The sequence below is a fragment of the Myotis daubentonii genome, chromosome 1 (assembly GCF_963259705.1).
Source record: "Myotis daubentonii chromosome 1, mMyoDau2.1, whole genome shotgun sequence".
Taxonomy (NCBI): domain Eukaryota; kingdom Metazoa; phylum Chordata; class Mammalia; order Chiroptera; family Vespertilionidae; genus Myotis; species Myotis daubentonii.
The window spans coordinates 33,920,737-33,940,608 of record NC_081840.1 but is presented as its reverse complement, the minus strand read 5'-3'; the positions used below and the strand labels follow the sequence as shown (position 1 = coordinate 33,940,608).

General features: G+C 42.8%; 1 protein-coding gene across 1 annotated transcript in view; it reads right to left on the bottom strand.

Moving 5' to 3' along the window:
- CCDC175 (coiled-coil domain containing 175) overlaps positions 1 to 19,872 on the bottom strand; it is a 55,814-nt gene that overhangs the window by 7,759 nt on the left and 28,183 nt on the right. The window contains exons 9-17 of the mRNA XM_059686031.1: positions 18,472 to 18,608; positions 17,388 to 17,498; positions 11,324 to 11,395; positions 9,858 to 9,993; positions 9,139 to 9,326; positions 5,769 to 5,844; positions 5,194 to 5,332; positions 4,550 to 4,629; positions 1,973 to 2,125 (exon numbers count right to left, since the gene is read on the bottom strand). Coding sequence (XP_059542014.1) covers positions 1,973 to 2,125; positions 4,550 to 4,629; positions 5,194 to 5,332; positions 5,769 to 5,844; positions 9,139 to 9,326; positions 9,858 to 9,993; positions 11,324 to 11,395; positions 17,388 to 17,498; positions 18,472 to 18,608 — 1,092 coding nt within the window. The remainder of the gene's footprint in view (positions 1 to 1,972; positions 2,126 to 4,549; positions 4,630 to 5,193; positions 5,333 to 5,768; positions 5,845 to 9,138; positions 9,327 to 9,857; positions 9,994 to 11,323; positions 11,396 to 17,387; positions 17,499 to 18,471; positions 18,609 to 19,872) is intronic.

Below are 19,872 nucleotides of genomic sequence, written 5' to 3'. Positions count from 1 at the left end.
AAGTAGCACCCACCATAGAAGGAGATGACATAGAACTGTTTTTCACCCCAGTGGTACGGGGTTTACTCATGCAGCCTTGACCTTGTGTCAGCCTTCGCATGGTTTGGCGGCAGATATTGTAGTAAACCAAAGTCAAGTCCAAATCAGCATTCCTGCCTCTCTTTGAACATGGATCACTGTTTGTAGACTTGCCTAGTTCAGCTGTCCTCCCATAACTCTCAAATGAGTTAACACGCTGACTTGTAATGATCTATTTATAGGCCCATCTCCTCGGCCAGAGGGTGAGCCTCCCAAGGGCTCGGGCAGTGCCTTATTCAGCTCCATTCGCTGCACCTTCCCCGGGGTTTGGGACTCAGTGGATGCTCAGAGTGTGTGTTGAGGGAAGATACATAATCAGCAAAACAGAATGGTGAGTGACTAAGATAAAAGCACAGGGTCATCCAGAGGAATCAGTAGATTGGGCACTTAATCCAAAAGCGGAACTTGTAGAATGACACAGGCATTCATTTGCTTACGCATTACCAAAATAGCAATAAAATTCCCAGTATTTTAATAAATAATATATATCACCTTGATAGGGAGACAATAGAGTGGAATATTTCCATGAGTGGATGGAATTCCTTATGAGTTTGGTTCAAGGGCTAGAAGAACAAAGATGTGTTTCATGTGTGTGGGCGGGGGGAGCCGGGTGGCGTTTACTGATGATGGTACCTGGGCTCCATGGAACACATTTCCCTTTCCAAAGTACCTTGGTACCTTTATGCCATTTTAATTCTACCAAAAAATGCACATGCTATTGGTGGGAAAACTGTTGTCATTGAACTAAGGACAACAATCCCCCAGAGAGCTAAAGGCATTTTCTCCTTAGAGTCTTATTGCTGTAGGACTGCTTTTATTTTTCCAACTATTAAAAAATTATTACAAATGCAGTCTCACTTTCCTCCTCTATAGAAGGGGCAGAATATATCATCCACGTTATAAGGTTACTGGGACCATCCCAGGGGACCAAAGCCCTCTTACACGCGAGGGACTGCGCAAACGGCTGGCATACACCGACCCCCTGCCTGACCCACCGAGGTCACGATGGTTCGCTGGGGGAAAAACGTCCAATCGATATGAAACAGACTGACAACCTAATTTTTAAATTGGGCACCAGAACAAGCACTTCGCAAAGAGGTTATACAAGTGGCCAAAACACATGGATAAGCGCTTCCCTCGTCATCAGGAAAAGACAAATACTGGGGCCCCAGCGCACACCCGCCAGAACGGTGACGTTGAGAAAGACCAAGCTCCGGCGAGGATGAGGATGCGGAACAGCTGGTGTTCTCCTGCATTAACGCCAGAGTGGCCGTCACTGCGACGCCTTTGGGAGACCGGCACTGTGCACGAACGCGGGCGGCACACCCCGTGGCTCTGGGATTCCACCTGAGTGTATGCCCAACAGAAAACCGTACATATGTTCACCAAACAAACAGGTACTAGAATGTTCCTAGCAACACTATGTGTAACAGGAGAAACTCTGAACACCTGTCAACAGTGCAAATAAAGTGTAGTGGAGTCACACACTCGAGTCCCACCCAGAGCTAAGAATGAAGGAACCACAATGGCACCCGACAATAAAGATGAACCTCACAAGCATGGTGTTGAGCAAAAAAAGTGCGCACTGTCCCATTCCACGTGTATAATGTTCAAAAACAGGCAAAACTGGTCTGTAGTGATAGAAGCCAGGCGGGTGCTGCCCTTGCGAGGCGGTCAGGGACGGGAAGGGACTGAGAGGGTGCGTGGACACCGGTAATGCTTTGTTTCTTGATCTGGGTGCTGGTCACCCCGGTGTGCTCGTTAGGCTGTACACGTATGATTTGGGCACCTTCTTGTCGGTGCGTTAAGCTTCATTTAAACGCTCTTAAGAGCTCTTCTCTCATAACGATTATAACCAGAACCACTGTGCACACTGAAGTGCTCTTGAACTTACTTTTTTCAACCTTTCATTTTCCAGGAGCAAGGCTTCTGTTTCTAGGTCATGTGCATAGATTTCATTTTCTAAGTTCTTCAGAATTTCAAAATGACTTTTGATCCTATCGCTTTCATGATCTCGCAATTGTTGTAATTCTCGCCTCAGTTTACTCTGCTCAGACATAAAGCCCACAGTTAACTCACAGATTCAACGAGCAGGGCACTGATACATTCGGCCGCCTGGACCACGTTCAGAGAGGAGTCCCAAGTAAGTCCTGAACCATCAGCAAAGGCTATGCAGAACTTCCCGCCGAAAAACTTTATTTTAAATCCAAAAGCTGATTCATGGGAATTTATTCATGGACTTTGGGAAGCAGGTCCACGGGCCCTAAGTTAAGCTGTTGAGACAACTTCACAAAATAACATATATGTTGGTATATGAACAATTGTCCAGCAAAAGCAGGGAAGAGGAGAGTGAAGTTTGTTGAGGATTTTTCGGGAGGATTTAATATTTCTTGAAGGAAAAGAATATTACTTTATAGATTTTTAAGAAACTTTCTGTTTTCTAGACAATCTCTACAGTTATTATACTGTTATAAATCACAATCTTCATTCATTGCATAATCATCACTAGCAGCATCTTATTAAGAACATAAAATTGTATATATTGTATACTTACAATTTTCCCCTTCATATCTCTCTATGCCAATAACATGTTAACACATTTCGTACCGCTCAGGAGTTTTCTTGTGTTTCGCGCGCCATCTGTTAAGGACCGCTCACGAGTGTTCTCGTTTTTCACGTCCATGGAAAAAGGAGCGAATCTACATACTTATGTAAATTTTGTTTGGGCCCTCTACATAGACGAAAATGTTTTACGCAGTACCATACGTTATAAAAGTACTAGGAACTTTAATTGTTTAATTGTTTTTGTAAATAAAACTGTTATAATTATTGAACAACAACACCTAAAGTGCATTATGATGATTTAAATAATGTGCAGTTTGCCCAAAAACGTGCGATCCCTGGCGTATGTCTTAGAGATTTCTATGCCGTACGCAATGTGTTAAAAGTTACTTTTTATATCAGTGCATCTCAAAGAATAGAATGTTTCCATTTTTAATTAAGCAACTCCACATACATGTTTATCATTAACTAGTGATTATAAATTTTAAAAAGGTAATAAACACCTCTTTACCTGTTCCCTTTTCATCCACTCCCTCCCTACCCTGCAACCTCTTAACACTTATCCTTGTCTTCATAGGAACTTACTGAAGTAACAGATCTGAAAAGAACCTTAGAAAGCATAAGCCAATCTCTACCTTATAAATAAGGAAATCGAGGCCACCCAGTGATGTTCCCATGGTTACATGTTAGTTGCTTCTAGAGTCCCTGTCTCTCTCTTTATATATACACTAGAGGCCTGGTGCATAAAATTCATGCGTGGCGGGGGGAGGAAGGTCCCTCAGCCCAGCCTGCACCCTCTCCAATACGGGACATCCCTCTCGCAATCTGGGACCACTGGCTCCTAACTGCTCACCTGCCTGCCTGATCGCCTCTAACCACCTCTGCCTGCCAGCCTGGTCGCCCCCTAACTGCTCTCCCCTGCCAGCCTGGTTGCCCCCTAACTGCTCTTCCCTGCTGGCCTGATTGCCCTTAACTGCCTCTGCTTCAGCCCCCGCCACCATGGCTTTGTCGGAAAGGTCGTCCGGAAGATGTCCAATCTAATTAGCATATTACCGTTTTATTAGTATAGATACTAGTGACCCGGTGCATGAATTCGTGCACCAGTGGGGTTCCTCGGCCTGGCCTGTGGGATTGGGCCAAAACTGGCTCTCTGACATCCCCCAAAGGGTCCCAGATTGTGAGAGGGTGCAGGCCAGGCTGAGGGACCCCACTGGTGCATGATCAGGGCCGGGAAGGGACGTGGGAGGTTGAACAGCCGGGGAGGGACCATGGGAGGGCTCCAGCACTTGTCCGGCCCATCTTGCTCAGTCCCATTTGGCTGGACCCCGGCAGCAAGCTAAGCTACCAGTCAGAGCATCTGACCCCGGTCAGTGCCTGTCACAGCAACTGGTCGACGGGCTGACTGTCTGCTCCCTGGTGGTCAGTGCATGTCATAGCAAGCAGTTGAGGAGCCTTAGCATATCATTAGCATATTACACTTTGATTGGTTGAACAGCCAACTGGATGACCAGACACTTAGCATATTAGGCTTTTATTATATAGGATACAGATATCTATATCTATATCTATATCTATATCTATATCTATATCTACATCTATATCTATCTATCTATCTATACACACACACACACACACATATATATATTTTAATATATGAACAACTGTCCAGCAAAGGTGGGTAAGAGGATATACAAATACACATACATACATACATATGTATGTGTATATGTGTATATGTATGTTGTTACTAAAATTTCAAAACATTAATATTAAAAGGGTAAGTTTAATCAATGTGGATTTCCTGAAAACTCCAAAGGTGCCAGGTAAGTATTACTGTGAGTATATACCAACATTTTTTTATATCAACATTTTAATAGAAGAAAGAAGAATGGATGCATGGGCTCTTTACCAAAAGGTTCATTTGTCTTGTAAACTCTCTTGTCATTTGAGAAATCTGATCATTCAGTAAATTCTGTTCCTTTTTTTGTTCTATAAAAGAGATACAGAGAAAAATAACTACCCACAATGTTCTTTGGCTTAAAAAACATCCATCAAAATAAGAAATGAACCTGGTTTTAAAAGTCAAATACTATGGCTTATAACAAAAACTAGCAGTCAGGTGATCCCCAACACTGCCCCCACCCTTTGTCCAACTCCTAAGGCTAAAATCATAGCTGGAAATGATATAATTTCCAAATTTATGTTAAGAAACAGGAAAAAAATCTCCACGTGGTAGTAAAATTGATTCTACCTTTACCAAGTACAGGGAGAAACCACATAATATAGTTGCTACTAATTCTTAATTTTAAACAATCTTTAAAAAAGAAAAGGAAAAATTTGATAACAGCAACAGTAAGATGTTGTGTTATAAAAGAGAGGAAATTCGTAGATAAGAAAAAAACAAAACACCCAAACCATAGAGAACAGAGTTAAAGGTGATGTGGAAAGGTAGAGGAAATTCAACCTTGCTTGGGTGGGTGAACCCCTCGTTAGAAGTCAATGGTGAAATCCTTACCTGGGCTTAAGGTCAATTACTTAGTGCCTCATACAAACCTGTGAGAATACGTCCCAGCTCTTGAAACATTTTGTTTTTGCTCGTATATTCTTCTTCCGTCTCTTGAAGTGTGGGAAGATATGTAAATAGTTCATCTTCCTTTTCTTTGGTACTTTCCATTTTCTTAACGAATTTTTGCTTTAAAGAAAGTAAAGCTGATTGTGAGGCATGATTTCAGAGAACTGACATAACGGTAGAGAGTAGTTATAAATTATTTGAGGGATAGAGTTCTCTCTTGGTCTTCTCCTGTCCTAAGGTGCATAGCAAGGTATCTGGCACATCCTAGATATTTTTAAAAAATTTACTGGCTGACTCACTTATAAACTAAGACGATGAGAGTCAATGGCTTTCCGAAGATCCTCTCAGTTCTATAGCTCTATTGCTACAATTCTGCTGTTATCATGTGTGTACTCCCAAATCATTTGAGGAACTTCTCTTGGTTGACAATATTTTATGGGTAAAAAAAAACAAAACACCGAAACAAGCAAACAGGCAGCAGGACAGATTATACACAAGTTCTAAGAAATGTGCATGTAAGAAAGAAATGGGAGGGGGTAGCAATAATTGGATATACTTCTACAACAAGCATGTCAAACTCGCAGCCCATGGGCCCCATGTGGCCCACAGTGAATGTTTTTGCAGCCCAGCCACTATAACAGCATGTAAGAAACATTTTAACTTAAATTTTGTGACTTAATTTTTACAATATCCTGTTACACATTGTTAATAATGAACTACAATGTTCGCTAATGACTGATTACTATCATTGTGTTGCATTCGTTTCCCTTACGCGCCTTACATGCAAGCGCACCATTTCCCTCCACTAATACTAGCAGCAGATATTTTAGCAGCCGATTGCCACGTCATTAGTCTTGGACTGACTTGTTTGGTGTGCGCAACAGGAAATATTTCACTTTCGGAGAACACGAAAAATAGATTTGCATTACACTTATTAATTTGTGCAGAGTCTGGTAAGTCAATGTTCAAGAAAAATATTAATTTTTATTAAAATGTTCTATTATTTTATGTTAACGATGACTCATTTATTTCAGCGCTTTGTATTCAGCATGTCTCTATTGAAATAAACCTACATTTCTATGAAAATTGAAGCTTTTGTGTTTCTGCGGCCCACAGAAACTTAAACCTTGTTTATTTGGCCCGTGTTAGCCTGTGAGTTTGACATGCTTGTTCTACAGCAAATGGGTACCAAGTGTCCAAAGCAAAGCATGAATTTGCCTGCTTACCATTCAATCTCAGGTTTTGTTTCATTTCAAATGGAGTAATTTTTTATTCCAGAAAGTCAGGATAAGTTTAAAATGGTGACGAAGGCAGAGGCGGCCAGCTGACATTCACTATCCGTGCTCCTGTCCTTGAACCTCAGGACCCCGGAGTTCAGCAGAGCATATGGCTGCCACCTACAGGGGTTTCTCTGTTTCCCTTGCAGGTGGGTGTGACCAACGAGTATGTGAGCAGAAGTGGTTCGTGCCACTTCTGGGCCTCGCCCCTGCAGCAAGAAGGGGTATGTGCCCCCTTGCCCCCCCCCGCCCCCCGCTGGAGAGGATTAGAATGAAAGCCGCCACCTGGACCCACAGGTGTTAGCCATTCGCTGAGCAGGTGGACCTGCCCCTCCCGCCCGGGATTGCTCCCCTTTAGCCTCTACTGAGAAAGAGAAAGACCCGTCTCTCCTGCTGCAATGACCAGACCAGTGGGTCTTCTCAACTCGACACGCAGGCTCTTAAGGTTTCAATAGGCCGTACTCGACCCAGTTTACTCTGAAAAACTCCCATTTTTATTTTTAGCCCAGTTGTATCTGCATGTAACTTGAAGAAATCCCTGAGCGCCAGCAGGGCAGCAATAGACATGCTTCCCCAGCAGGAGGCGCCCTGAAACACAGCTGACCAGAGGCCAGTGCCCTTCGACCCCACCAAAGAGAGAAACTCAGATGAAGGGAAAGAGACCCGCACGGGTGGGTACTAGAGCGCCAGGTTCAGAGAGGACCAGCATCTCTTGGGCAAACCTTCTAGGTCCCCGCAAGGGACACGCCCACTTACATGAGGCACCAAGCCCAGGAGAGCCCGATGTCATGATTTCCCACCAGTTAAGGCTCCCAGTCAAGACGCAGCACACCCACCAGGGGGCTTTTCTACACAAGCTGTGCTACCTGACCCTACAGCTGCCAGTGCCCCTTTATCAGGCTACCAGGGCAGGAAGCCAACACGGTCAGCCACGGTCCCCTTCCCAACAGAGGGCGGCTTGCTAACCCTGCACGATACACCTTGCATATGTCCACTGTGTTTTGGCATCTCTTTGATACAAGCAGCTTGCTTACACCCTAATTCACACAGTGATACACCAGCCTATGTCCCCTTCTAAATTGCCATTAAAATCCTTATAAATAAATATAGGAACACACACACACACACACACACACACACACACACCACCATGATTTAAAAATGTCACAGTGCAGATTCAGGAGAAAATTTCTCCAGACTGCAGTGTGAAAAAACTCAATTATGTGTTATCTGTATTATGTTCTCTACAGAAGAATATCGGGGCGGCGGGGGAGGGGGGATAAGGAGGTGTGTGGATGCATTAATTCATTCCTATTGTCTGCAGTCTCCCCACTTCTGCTCCAGCCACCTGTCCCCTTTCTGTTCCTCAGGTAGGACAGCCCTGCCTCAGACCTTCATGCTCAGCGCGCCCTCTGCCCGGCACCGACAGCCTTCTCCACGGCAAGCTCCCTCACGCCTGCAGGGCGGGCCCTCTCTGACTACCCTATTCAAAACAGCGCACACTCCAGCCCGTGTCCCTGCTTTCTCTTTCTCTATAGCATTCATCACCAACGAATCTACTACTTGTTCTCTTTGTTTATCTTGTTTCTTTTCTAACTCCCCCCACTGGGCGTTTGACAGGCCAAGCTCTGTTGTTTTTTGTTTTCTGTTAGCATCTAGCAGAATACCTCGCACCCAGATGTGGTACAACCAACAGAGAAGGGCTCCCACCCACCGCTCCCCACCGTCCCCTCTGATTCTGTGTCATTCTGTGCCGCGCTCTCTGCCATCTGCTCCCTGCCTTGTGCCGCTTGCCATGTCACCTCTCCCTGCGCCTGGCCAGCCCTCTGACATCTCTGCCCCAGTGCCTGTGCTCCCGCGTTGCTGACTTTCCTGCACAGCCCCGCGAAGTTACATTTTTTTTTTTTAATTTAGGATAGAACGTTTGATCCCAGTTTTCGTCTGTGGCAGCGTCACCTTTCTGAGTGCTCATTTGCAGGGACGCTTTGCTCCGCCTTTTGTCTGTTCTCCTCACAGCATTTTTTGTGTGGAAGGTGTGCCTGCTTCTTGCCTGTCACTCATATTAGAAGTGGCTCTTCTTGGGTTAGTCATCTGCAGAGGCTTCTGGATGAGGTGGTGGGGAATAAGTACCTGGGGGGGGGGGCGGGGGGGGCGGGAAATAGGCTTGGACCAGGGTCAGATCTAAACTTTGAAACGTAAGGGCTCCCTACTCCGTCACTAAGGCGAGGGACTGCTGCCTTCTAACACAAACTGTTTGGTGTTGCTGCGCCTCTTTCCCCCTTCAAACCAAATCAAGTCAGGAAGGCTCCTACCACCATCTCTTCTCTCCTCAATTTCTCTACCAATGCCAGGCTCCGAGAAACACACCCTGGCCTTTCAAGGTCACGCCGCCACCTTGAGAAGGCGTGGTTTGTGTTGTTTCTGGGCGCCCTGGGTACTTCTGGTTCCCTTTTATCCACCTCCTCCAGCATCCACACCCTCATCTATCCCAGGTCAGCTCTGAGCAGTTCCGAAGTCAGTACAACAATATTTCTGGCTGCTCTATTTCCTTTTTAGGAAAAGAAGTAAGGTTCAGAATGAAATGTAGTTTTCTTCACACTAGAAGATTTGTCTTATAGTTAACTAATTAGAGGAGCATGGGACATATACCCCTTTCCCGGCACACAGCCCTCTATAATTATTCTTAGATGTAAAATAAAATTTACCTCATACTTGTTCAATTCTTGAATTAACTTTTTTTCATTGATGACAAATTCCGTCTCTGTTTGTTTTAAATCTAATGTAACTTTTTTAATCTGTACCAGACTTTCAGTGATCTCTTTTTCTGTAACACTGGTCTAATGAGGGGAAAAAGAAGATTCGTCATTTGTCTAGTAGCAGTCATCCTTGGATTTTTTCCAACAACCAGGTAAATGAATATCTCTCTGCATGAGATTTGGCTCCGATTTCAGGTCATTATTTCTCAGTAACCACTGAAAAGGTTTTTTCCCCCGTCAGAGATTAATTTCTTCGCCAAATAGTATTTATAAATGACACGAGGAAATGGAGAATGGGGTCAGTGAACGATGGAGGGTGGGCAGAGGGTAAATATGGAAGTTAAATAAATGATGTTTGGTCTCTTTATTTTTAGAAACAAATTCCTAAAAAACAATTAAGTGTCTGATCACAGGAGAAAAGCGCCACTTCGTTTGCTAAATTCCTATAGCTAATACACAGCAAATGGATATATTTCTTAGGAAGATTACATAGTTCACCCTAAGCTTGAAGTCAGCTGAAAGGAAAATATCTTTGCGTTAAACTTAATATTGAAGGACAATTACTGATATGCAATGTAGGAAACGAATACGAAGTCTGTTGCGTTCCCTTACCTCTTCTATTAACTCACTGCGTCTATCTTCTGCGGCCTTGATTTGATCCATAATAGCTTCTAATTCTTCTCTCATCTTCAGTAGCCAACGTCCATGTCTTTTCGTCAAACAAGCTATTTTCCACCGAGTCAGAACACTAGAGATCAGAACAAACAGATTGGGACAATTTTATGTCATCATTAAGTTGACATAACGGTCTACTGAAAAGATGAAGGGCTGCAAAACAAAACAAAGTCTCTGATCACACAAAACTGTTTGTGCTACTGGCGATGCAGACTCCACATTAGCTAAAAAAAATAAGACAAAACGTTGACTGCCTCCATGCCGGATCTGCACGTTGCTTCAAAGTAAGACGCTCTGCCCTGACCGGTTTGGCTCAGTGGATAGAGCGTCGGCCTGTGAACTGAAGGGTCCCAGGTTTGATTCCGGTCAAGGGCATGTACCTTGGTTGCGGGCACATCCCCAGTAGGGACTGTGCAGGAGGCAGCTGATCGATGTTTCTCTCTCATCAATGTTTCTAACTCTCTATCCCTCTCCTTCTCTCTTCCTCTCTGTAAAAAAAATCAATAATAAAAAAAAGTAAGATGCTCAGTGGGCCCATCCAATAGGACAGCGGACAAACCACACTTGGCAGCTTGCCTCCTTTAGGCGAGGAGAGAAATGGGAAAGGTTCGGGGGCAGTGGAAGGAAGGAGAGGCCCGGGCAGAAGAGTCATGGAGTACCTAAGTGACCCAAAGTGCGAACGAGGGATTTCAAGCTTCTAGGTTCTCAAATTTCTCTCCACCACAACAGAGAAAAGCTACATAATTGGGAGCCAGAATGTGCCATTCGAGTCTTATATACATCATATTATTACCAATGACAACAACAATAAAAAAAATAGAGATATGTTTTCCCAAGCGCTTCTTAGATGCCAGGTGCTGACCCAAATACTTCACACGGATCATGACATTTGCCATGACGGGGCGGCACGGCTATCATTCCCCCCTTTACAGGGATGGGAGCAGAGAGATAATGAAATTACTGAGCTGTGATCCCAGAGTGAGTTAGAGGTAGAGCCATCAGGGTCGCCCCTCTGCAGAGCCTGCACTCCCACCGCTTCTCTGCCCCTGCACATCCCCTGCTGTCCCCACGAGGCCTGGATGTGCAAAAGGCATTACACAAATCTTGGCAATTTTACTTTTACTATTTTGTGACTTTACTCGATTGAAATGGAAAACTTTGGTTCTGGTCAGGGCCAAAAAATGTGCACGCATAGGCGCGCACACACACACACACACACACACACACACTCACACATACACACTTATATACATACATGTAGATCCAGAACTCACACAATTTAGCTTAAGAAAATCAGTTTCTTGGATTCTAGCGACCAACAAGCACTCTGATTCCCTCCCTACCTTGGGGCACTGTTCATTCAGATACTAAGGAACATGCAGGAAGGAACTGGTTTTCTTTACCATCTCTGAATTTCTCTCTCCAGGTTTTCACTCAGGATTTCTATGTGCTTCCGATAGACTTCCTGTGTTGCTCTGAAAACATGAAAAAGATACTGGATTTGGCATTGATTTATAGGAGCTGCTAGAATATATAACAGTTTATGTGTCAATCTTATGCGCAATAAGGTTATTGCTTACTTGGGACACGAAACAAGCCTTGTGAAACCACTGAAGAACTTAGTGGCAGAATGACAGAAGGGTAACTGACGTTCTGTGCAAGCACACACCCATTTTGCAAGTATCGAGGTGGACGTCCAAGGAGAGGGAACAGACTCTGGGGACGCAGCTGGAGAAAGATTATGGGAGGTTCCCGTTTGACAGGAGGAGACACGTGGGTGGCCGGAACGGAGGAGCAACCCCACCAAGGAGAGGACCTCGCTGTTTGTGAAGACACCGGGGAACAGAACAGCAAGTCGGGACCCCTGTGATGAAGGCAGACTCGCTGCCCACAGATGAAGGGAAACAGCACCCTGATGTAGGAGGAGTCAGAGTCCACAAACCGGGGAGGACTTCTGAATTCTAGACTAGTTACGATTTGCTACAATGTTTAATTCAGAACGTCAATAGAAATGCTTGGACTAGGGGTAAACAGTATTCAGGATGGAAGATTTTTCTGGTGAATCTGAAATGGATAAAAATGTGAGGGCTCTAACATAGACATCAGAAGCCTTTATTATTTTCATTCCCTTTATTCCCTAAGTGCTTCATCATGCACAGTGATGAGTTAAAGGCCACATAAGTAAAATGAGGCTTTATACCTTTTTAAAAGATAGAAATATTGACAAATGCAACTTAGAATAGGAAATACTGTTAAAGAAACTAAAAACACACTGTGCTCATGTTTTTTTTTTTCTTCTCTATTTGAAATCAATTTCTTACCAAAATAAACATAATATCCTCCCCTGGAACTGCAGGGTTCTTTATAATTTGCCCCAACGTCATTGATTTTATTTATTTACATTTTAAATTTAATTCCCACAGGGGTTGACTCGTTTAAAATAAAGCAATAGTAATAGAAAAAAATCCTTAATGGATGCCAGTATTTGGCTCTGAGCTTCCTGGTGATCAGAGTAATGATGACACAATAATTCACTGTAAATTTGCATTATTCACAAGGAACGTAAAACCTCAATCAACCCAGTTCTATTTTCCTGCTCTCTATAGTGAAGGGCTTGTAGTTTCTTTTCTGAGGCTCACATGATGAAAAATAGATGTTTAAAAATATGATTTAACAATATGTGGACATGCAACCAGAAAGCTACACTTCCTGCCTGCTCTACCTTTCTGTTGATATGTGTCAAATTTTCATCACCACCCATCTTAGTTTTCTGTAAGTTAGTCTCTTCAGTATCCTATATTCAAGTCATTTATCTCTCTATGAGTGGCGATATTATTCCCCCATTTGATAAGCAAAGAGAAAAACTCGGATTTGCTTTTAAAGGACTACAGTTTTAAATCTTTATATAACAAAGAAGAACTCCTTTACTTTCCTTCACCCTTCTTTGATTGTTTCTTAATAATTCACGCTATTCTTCAGTTATATACCATTCATTAGTTATTGCCTGTTGTTAGTCTTGATCATGTGCCCAATGACAGTATAAGTTGCTTTATGCCCAGTATTAGTGAGTGTAAAATGATAGCATATTTACATAGGGAATTTCATAATTATAAAAATAAAAAATACATAACCCTCGTTGACCCGGGAATTCAACTTTTAGGATTTATTATAAAGAACTAGTCACGCTGAAAAAAGAGATAGAAGAAGACATAAACAAGTGGAAGAATATACTGTGCTCATGGACTGGTAGGATCAACATCATTAAAATGTCCATACTACCCAAAGCAATCTGTAGAGTCAATGCAATCCCCATTAAAATACCAACAGCATACTTCAAAGACCTTGAACAAAATCTCCAAAAATTCATCTGGAATAAAAAAAAAGACCCTGAATAGCTGCAGCAATCTTGAGAAAAAAGAACAAAGTTGGAGGGATCACAAATAACAGATATCAAGCTATATTACAACGCCACTGTTCTCAAAACTGCCTGGTACTGGCATAAGAACAGACATATAGACCAATGGAACAGAACAGATAACCCAGAGATAGACCCAAGCCACTATACTGAATTAATATTTGACAAAGGAGGCAAGAGCATACAATGGAGTCAAGACAGTCTCTTCAGTAAATGGTGTTGGGAAAATTGGACAGATACATGCAAAAAAAAATGAAACTAGAACACCAACTTACACTATACACAAAAATAAACTCAAAATGGATAAAGGACTTACATGTAAGGTGGGAAACCATAAAAATCTTAGAAGGATCCATAGGTAGCAAAATAGCAGGCATTTGTCATAGCAATATCTTTACTGATACAACTCCTAGGGCAATGGAGAAAATAAACAAGTGGAACTACATCAAAATAAAAAGCTTCTGCATAGCAAAAGAAACTATCAACAAAACAACAAGAAAGCCCACTGCATGGGAGAACATATTTGCCAATGTTATCTCCGATAAGGGTTTAATCTCCAAAATTTATAGGGAACTCACACAACTTAACAAAAGGAAGATAAGGAATCCAATAAAAAAATGGGCAAAGGACCTAAATAGACACTTTTTAAAAAAAACAACAACACGACACACAGAAGGCCAAGAGACATATAAAAACATGCTCAAAGTCACTAATCATCTGAGAGATGCAAATCAAAACAACAATGAGGTACTATTTCACACCTGTCAGAATGGCTATCATCAACAAATCAACAAATGACAAGTGCTGGTGAGGATGTGAAGAAAAAGGAACCCTCCTTCATTGCTGGTGGGAATGCAGACTGGTGCAGCCACTGTTGAAAAACAGTATGACATTTCCTCAAAAAATTAAAAATGGAGCTGCCATTTTCCCAGTAATCCCATTTCTAGGAATATATCCCAAAAAACCAGAAACACCAATCAGAAAGGATATATGCACCCCTATGTTCATAGCAGCACAATTTACAATAGCTAAGATTTGGAAACAGCCTAAGTGCCCATCAGCAGATGAGTGGATTAGAAAACTGTGGAACATCTACACAATGAAATACTACACTGCCGTAAAAAATAAGGCATTCTTACCATTTGCAACAGCATGGATGGAACTGGAGAGCATTATGCTAAGTGAAATAAGCCAGTCAATGAAAGAAAAATACCACATGATCTCATTCATTTGTGGAATATAATGAACATAAACTGATGAACAAAAATAGAACCAACATCACAGAAGCATCGCACAGACTATCCAACCTATGAGGGAAGGCAGGGGTGAGGGGGTAAGAGATCCACCAAAGGACTTGTATGCATGCATATGAGCATAACCAATGGACACAGATGGAAGGAGGGCTGGTGAGGGCATGTTCTGGGGATTGGGGGAGACCAGGGAGAGGTTAATGTGGGGAAAAGGAGACTTTTGTAATACATTAAACAATAAAAAATTTAAAAAAAGAGAGATAGTCACATAGGTGGACAGAGATATGTTAATGTTAACTTTGAAAATTGTTAGTAATATAGGAAACAGAAAAAATGTCCATCAACAAAGTATTAGTTAAATAAAATACAGTATAATCTGCAGAATAAATACTATGCAGTTAAGAAAAGAATGAGGAAAGAGGGCCTGTATATATGATTTTTTCTTTATCTTGAAATAGTTTTAAACTCAACAGGTAAGTGTCAAAATCAGTGCAAAGAATCCCATAACTTTCACCAACCATGGTTTTATTATTCTCTCAGATATAATTTTTCCAGCTTTATTGAGATACAACTGACATATGATATTGTGTAAGTTACCCAGATATAATTTTAAGTGGGAAAAATCCAATTACAAAAGACTGCAACCCAAGTTTTGAGTAAATAAATGCATATATCTAGCTATATAAAACCCTAATATGCAAATCAACTGAACAGTGGAATGACTGGCGGAACGACCCATCGCAATGACGTGCACTGACCACCAGGGGGCAGACACTCAATGCAGGAGCTGCCCCCGGCCCACAGACCCCAACCAGCATTGGGGGGCGGGGCCGGCGAGCGGGTGGTGCCAGGCCAGCCAAGGTGGGTGGGAGCAGGAGCCCCACAGATCAACTCTGATAGCTGGCCAGGCCTAGGGACCCTACCCAAGCATGAATTTCACACACCGGGCCTCTATTCTATATATATAAAAGCCTAAGCAACCAGCCGACAGGGTGGTAGTTAAGATGTGCAATGACCACCAGAGGGAAATCGAGGAACAGACTGATAGAAACATGGAACAGACTGATGAATCTCAGAGGGAAGGGGAATGGGGGAGGGCAGGAAGAGATTAACCAAAGATCTTATATGCATACTAGAAGCCTGGTGCATGGGTTCATGCACCAGTGGGGCCACTCGGCCTGGCCTGCAGGGATCAGGTGAAACCAACTCTCCGGCATCCCCCGAGGGGTCACAGGCCAGGCCAAGAGACCCCTCTAGTATGTACATATTATGTCTAGATAAATATAAATATATACTAGAGGCCCAGTGCATGGATTCATGTACCAGTGGGGGCCCTGGGCCTGGACTGTGCCCTCTCTCAATCTGGAACCCCTGGGGGATGTTGGGCTGCCAGTTTCAGCATGATCCCCGCATCCCTGCAGGTGGCTGGGGAGAAGCCCAAGCCGGGGCCAGGTGCCACTCCCACTCATTCCAGCCCTGATGCACCTGCTGCTGCTGCCACTTGGTAGCACTGCTGTGGAGGCGGGAGAAGCTTGCGCTGCTGGCTGAGTAGTGCTCCTGCTGTGGGAGCGTACGGACCACCAGGGGATAGCTCCTGCCGAGCGTCTGCCCCCTGGTGGTCAGTGTGCATCATAGCGGCTGGTTGACCAGTTGTTCACTCATTCAGTTGGTTAGGCTTTTATATATATAGACTAGGGGCCTGGTGCACGAAATTCGTGCACTGGGTGTGTGTGTGGGGGGGGAGGAGTGTCCCTCAGCCCAGCCTGCCCCCTCTCACATACTGGGAGCCCTCAGGCGTTGACCCCCATCACCCTCCAATCACAGGATCGGCCCCTTGCCCAGGCCTAATGCCTCTGGCTGAGGCGTCCGGCCCGGGCAGCGGGGACCCACAGCTGCAGCGGCCCCGCGATCGTGGGCTTCACTTTAGGCCCAGGCAAGGGACCCCTAGCTCCCGGGACTGCCAGCTTCGACCGTGCCCAGCTCCCATCGCTGGCTCCACCCCTACTTCCTGCTATCACTGGCCAGGGCGGCAAAGGCGCCTGATTCTCCGATCATGGCTGGGGGGCAGGGCAAAGGCGGCCCCAGGGCCACCTTTGCCCTGCCCCCCAGCTCTTAGCTCCCCCCTGGGTTTCTGATCACTGTCAGTGGCAGGGGGCTTCTTCCTGCTTTCCCTTTCGCCTCCCTGCATTGTGCCTACGTATGCAAATTAACCGCCATCTTGTTGGCAGTTAACTGCCAATCTTAGTTGGCAGTTAATTTGCATATAGCCCTGATTAGCCAATGAAAAGGGTAGCTTGTACGCCAATTACCATTTTTCTCTTTTATTAGTGTAGATATTAGAAAGCATGTATAGCAAACTGTTAACAGTAATTATTTCTGTGGAGAGATTTCGGTAACTTACTCTTGAAGTTACAAATTTCTATATTTAAATTTTAAAATCAGGTATAGGCATTACTTTTTTAATCAGAAAAAATTAAAATAGCAATTAGAGTGATTTAGAATGGTAGAAATGAACATCATGGGGGTCAGTGCTGAAATAACATTTGGGCACATTCTTGTCACTAGATCCCTAACTTGTCCACTCCTCATGCTCAGCAACTTGTATAGAACTTAGAACCTGTCTGCCCTTTCAATGAAAGATTCAATGATAATGACTGTTCAGGACTGTAAAACAAAGAGACTGAATTATAAACCTCCTTTTTTGTCGGAGATTAGAAATTGACATATATTTGCTCTTACTATTTATTTTTTAAAAATGCAGAGAGGAATGAAGATTAAAAATTTCAAAGGCAACAAACATACCGATAAAGTTCAGAAAGCGTGACAAGTCCTTCTTCCATATTTTTGATGTCTACTTTTCTTTGTGACAGGAAGTTTTCTTTCTCAGAAATAAATTTCAGTTGTTTGTTATTTCTACCATAAAAAAAACACAGAGCTATCATATTTTAAAGGTTTAAATAATCATTTTTCAAATCCTCAGCATGAGAAAATATGCCATCACTAAAACTTTCAAAAGTAGTTTGGAAAATTCAGTTCATAAACTATTGACCTAATGAATTTTCCCAATGAATCAGTAAAAATAGAAACAAAGTCTTTCTGCATGTCGTGGCTAAATCTAAAGTTATGAAAATTCCTAAGCTATGAAAAAAGCACTAATTATAATAGTAACCACAAAACAATAAGAACAGCTGTATAGTGCTTTATCCCTCTGAATGTGTGTGTCTCTCCTACTACATTTATTAATTCTGCCATATTCTTTTGTGAAAGGTAAAGGGGTTGATCAGACCAATTTTGATATATATTATTGATTTTACAGAGAGAAAGAGAGAGAGAAACAATGATGAGAGAGAAACATCAATCAGCTCCCTCCTGCACGCCCCCTACTGGGGAATCAAACCCACAACCAAGGTATACGCCCTTGACCAGAATCACGCTGGGCACCCTTGGATCCGTGGGCTGATGCTCTATCCACTGAGCCAAACCAGTTAGAACCAATTTTGAATACTGGCTCTACTTCTTCCCAGGGGTGTGACCTTGAAAAGAAACTTTACCTGTTAATGAACCTTGATTTTCCCATCCAAAAAAATGGGGATCAAAATACCTATCTCAATGGGATTAAACAAGGTGTAAGCATTTTATAAAAAGTGGTTTGTTTGTTTTTTTTGTCTCTAACTTGCAGAAAGAATAATAGGAAGGTTATGATTTTATTCACATTTCCACACATTGATAGGAACACGCCTGTAACGGAAAGTACTTTATCTAAGTGTCAATAGGTTTTAAAACTAGAATAAGTTCAGGTGAAGAAGGGTTACCACTTTGACAGCAAGGAAAGCACCCCATAACTACAGTATGTTAACTCATATATGGATCAGAAATAGAAACATACTCTTCTTGTATTTTCTTTTTTTGCATACGAACTTTATCTTCCTCCTGTAAGACAATCTTATATTGTCTGGTAAGAGTCTGCAATTTCTCTTGTAGATCTTTGTTTTCTAACTGAGCTTTGTATATTTTTTCATTCATCTAGAAAAAAACACACACAAAATAACTGAAGTAGAGGACCTGCTTCACAGGTCCTTTGAGGGGAGTTAGAGTCAGGTAGGCAACTCGCTAGAGCACTGAGCATATTGCTTAGCAAACAATGACTATGCCACAAAGAGTGAGTGATTGAATTCTATATCAACTATCCAATTATACACTTTGGGGCTTCTTCTATAACTTATGTCCTAAGTGTAGAAAGGTAATAAACACTGATGCAAAACTACAGAGTAATAATTCATACTGAAATACAAGCTGGGATTACTAAACCGGGATAATTCACTTTATGACGTATGTCTTTTTTCCAGAAGATGAACTACACTGGGGAGGTAAAGTATAACAGCAACAGAAGTTCTTGCTCAAAACCTCTTTCCCTGGATATTATGCTTGCTTCTTGTTAAATATTTCTACTTAAGGGGAAAAAAAAGGAGTACTTTCTAGTGGTTTGAAAGAGGTAAAAACTTTGTGTTTGGATGTCTCTGTTGAATTCCATCAAATGAGGTGAAAAAGATAGATTTAGTATTCAGTTCAAAATAACCGTCTGGCTGAGGATTGCTCAAATAGCTGGGTGAAAAAAAATCCTTAAGTGTGGAAGAACTAACCAGATGATGAGGAATTTCTAGGTCTAATTCAATAAGAAAGCAGGAGTCCATAGTGGTAAATCTAGCACTGAAAAGTCCTTTGTACCCTTAGGACATTTACAGATATGGAAGAAAACATGTGGAAACTGAGTTTTGGTTTTCTTACATGACAAGGGGGACAAAAGCCAACACTTGGAGCTCATCCAGGTGCTGAGTCTGATAAATCTCCCATCACATTGTCTGGGATCCCAAAGAGCTTCCCTTTCTGGCGAAGGGTGAATCAGGAGCTAACAAGCCATGGTCTGTGGTCACAAACAAACCTAAAGGTGTATACACACACACACATACACACACACATACACACACACACATACACACATACACACACACTAATAAGAGAGAAACATGCAAAATTAACCATCACTCCACCACTCTGCTACACCCACCAGCCAATCAGGAGCAAGTATGCAAATTAACCCAACTAAGATGGTGGTGGCCACGGAGCTAGAGCGAGCAGGAGGCTTGCATTGCCCCGGGCGATGGAGGAAGCCAAGCTTCCCATCTGCTCTGGCCGGCCCTGAGCTCCATTCAAGGCTACAAAGTTTCAATTATAAAAGATAAATAAATCTCAGATACCTGCTTTGAGCCCACCCTGGCCTCCGCTCAAG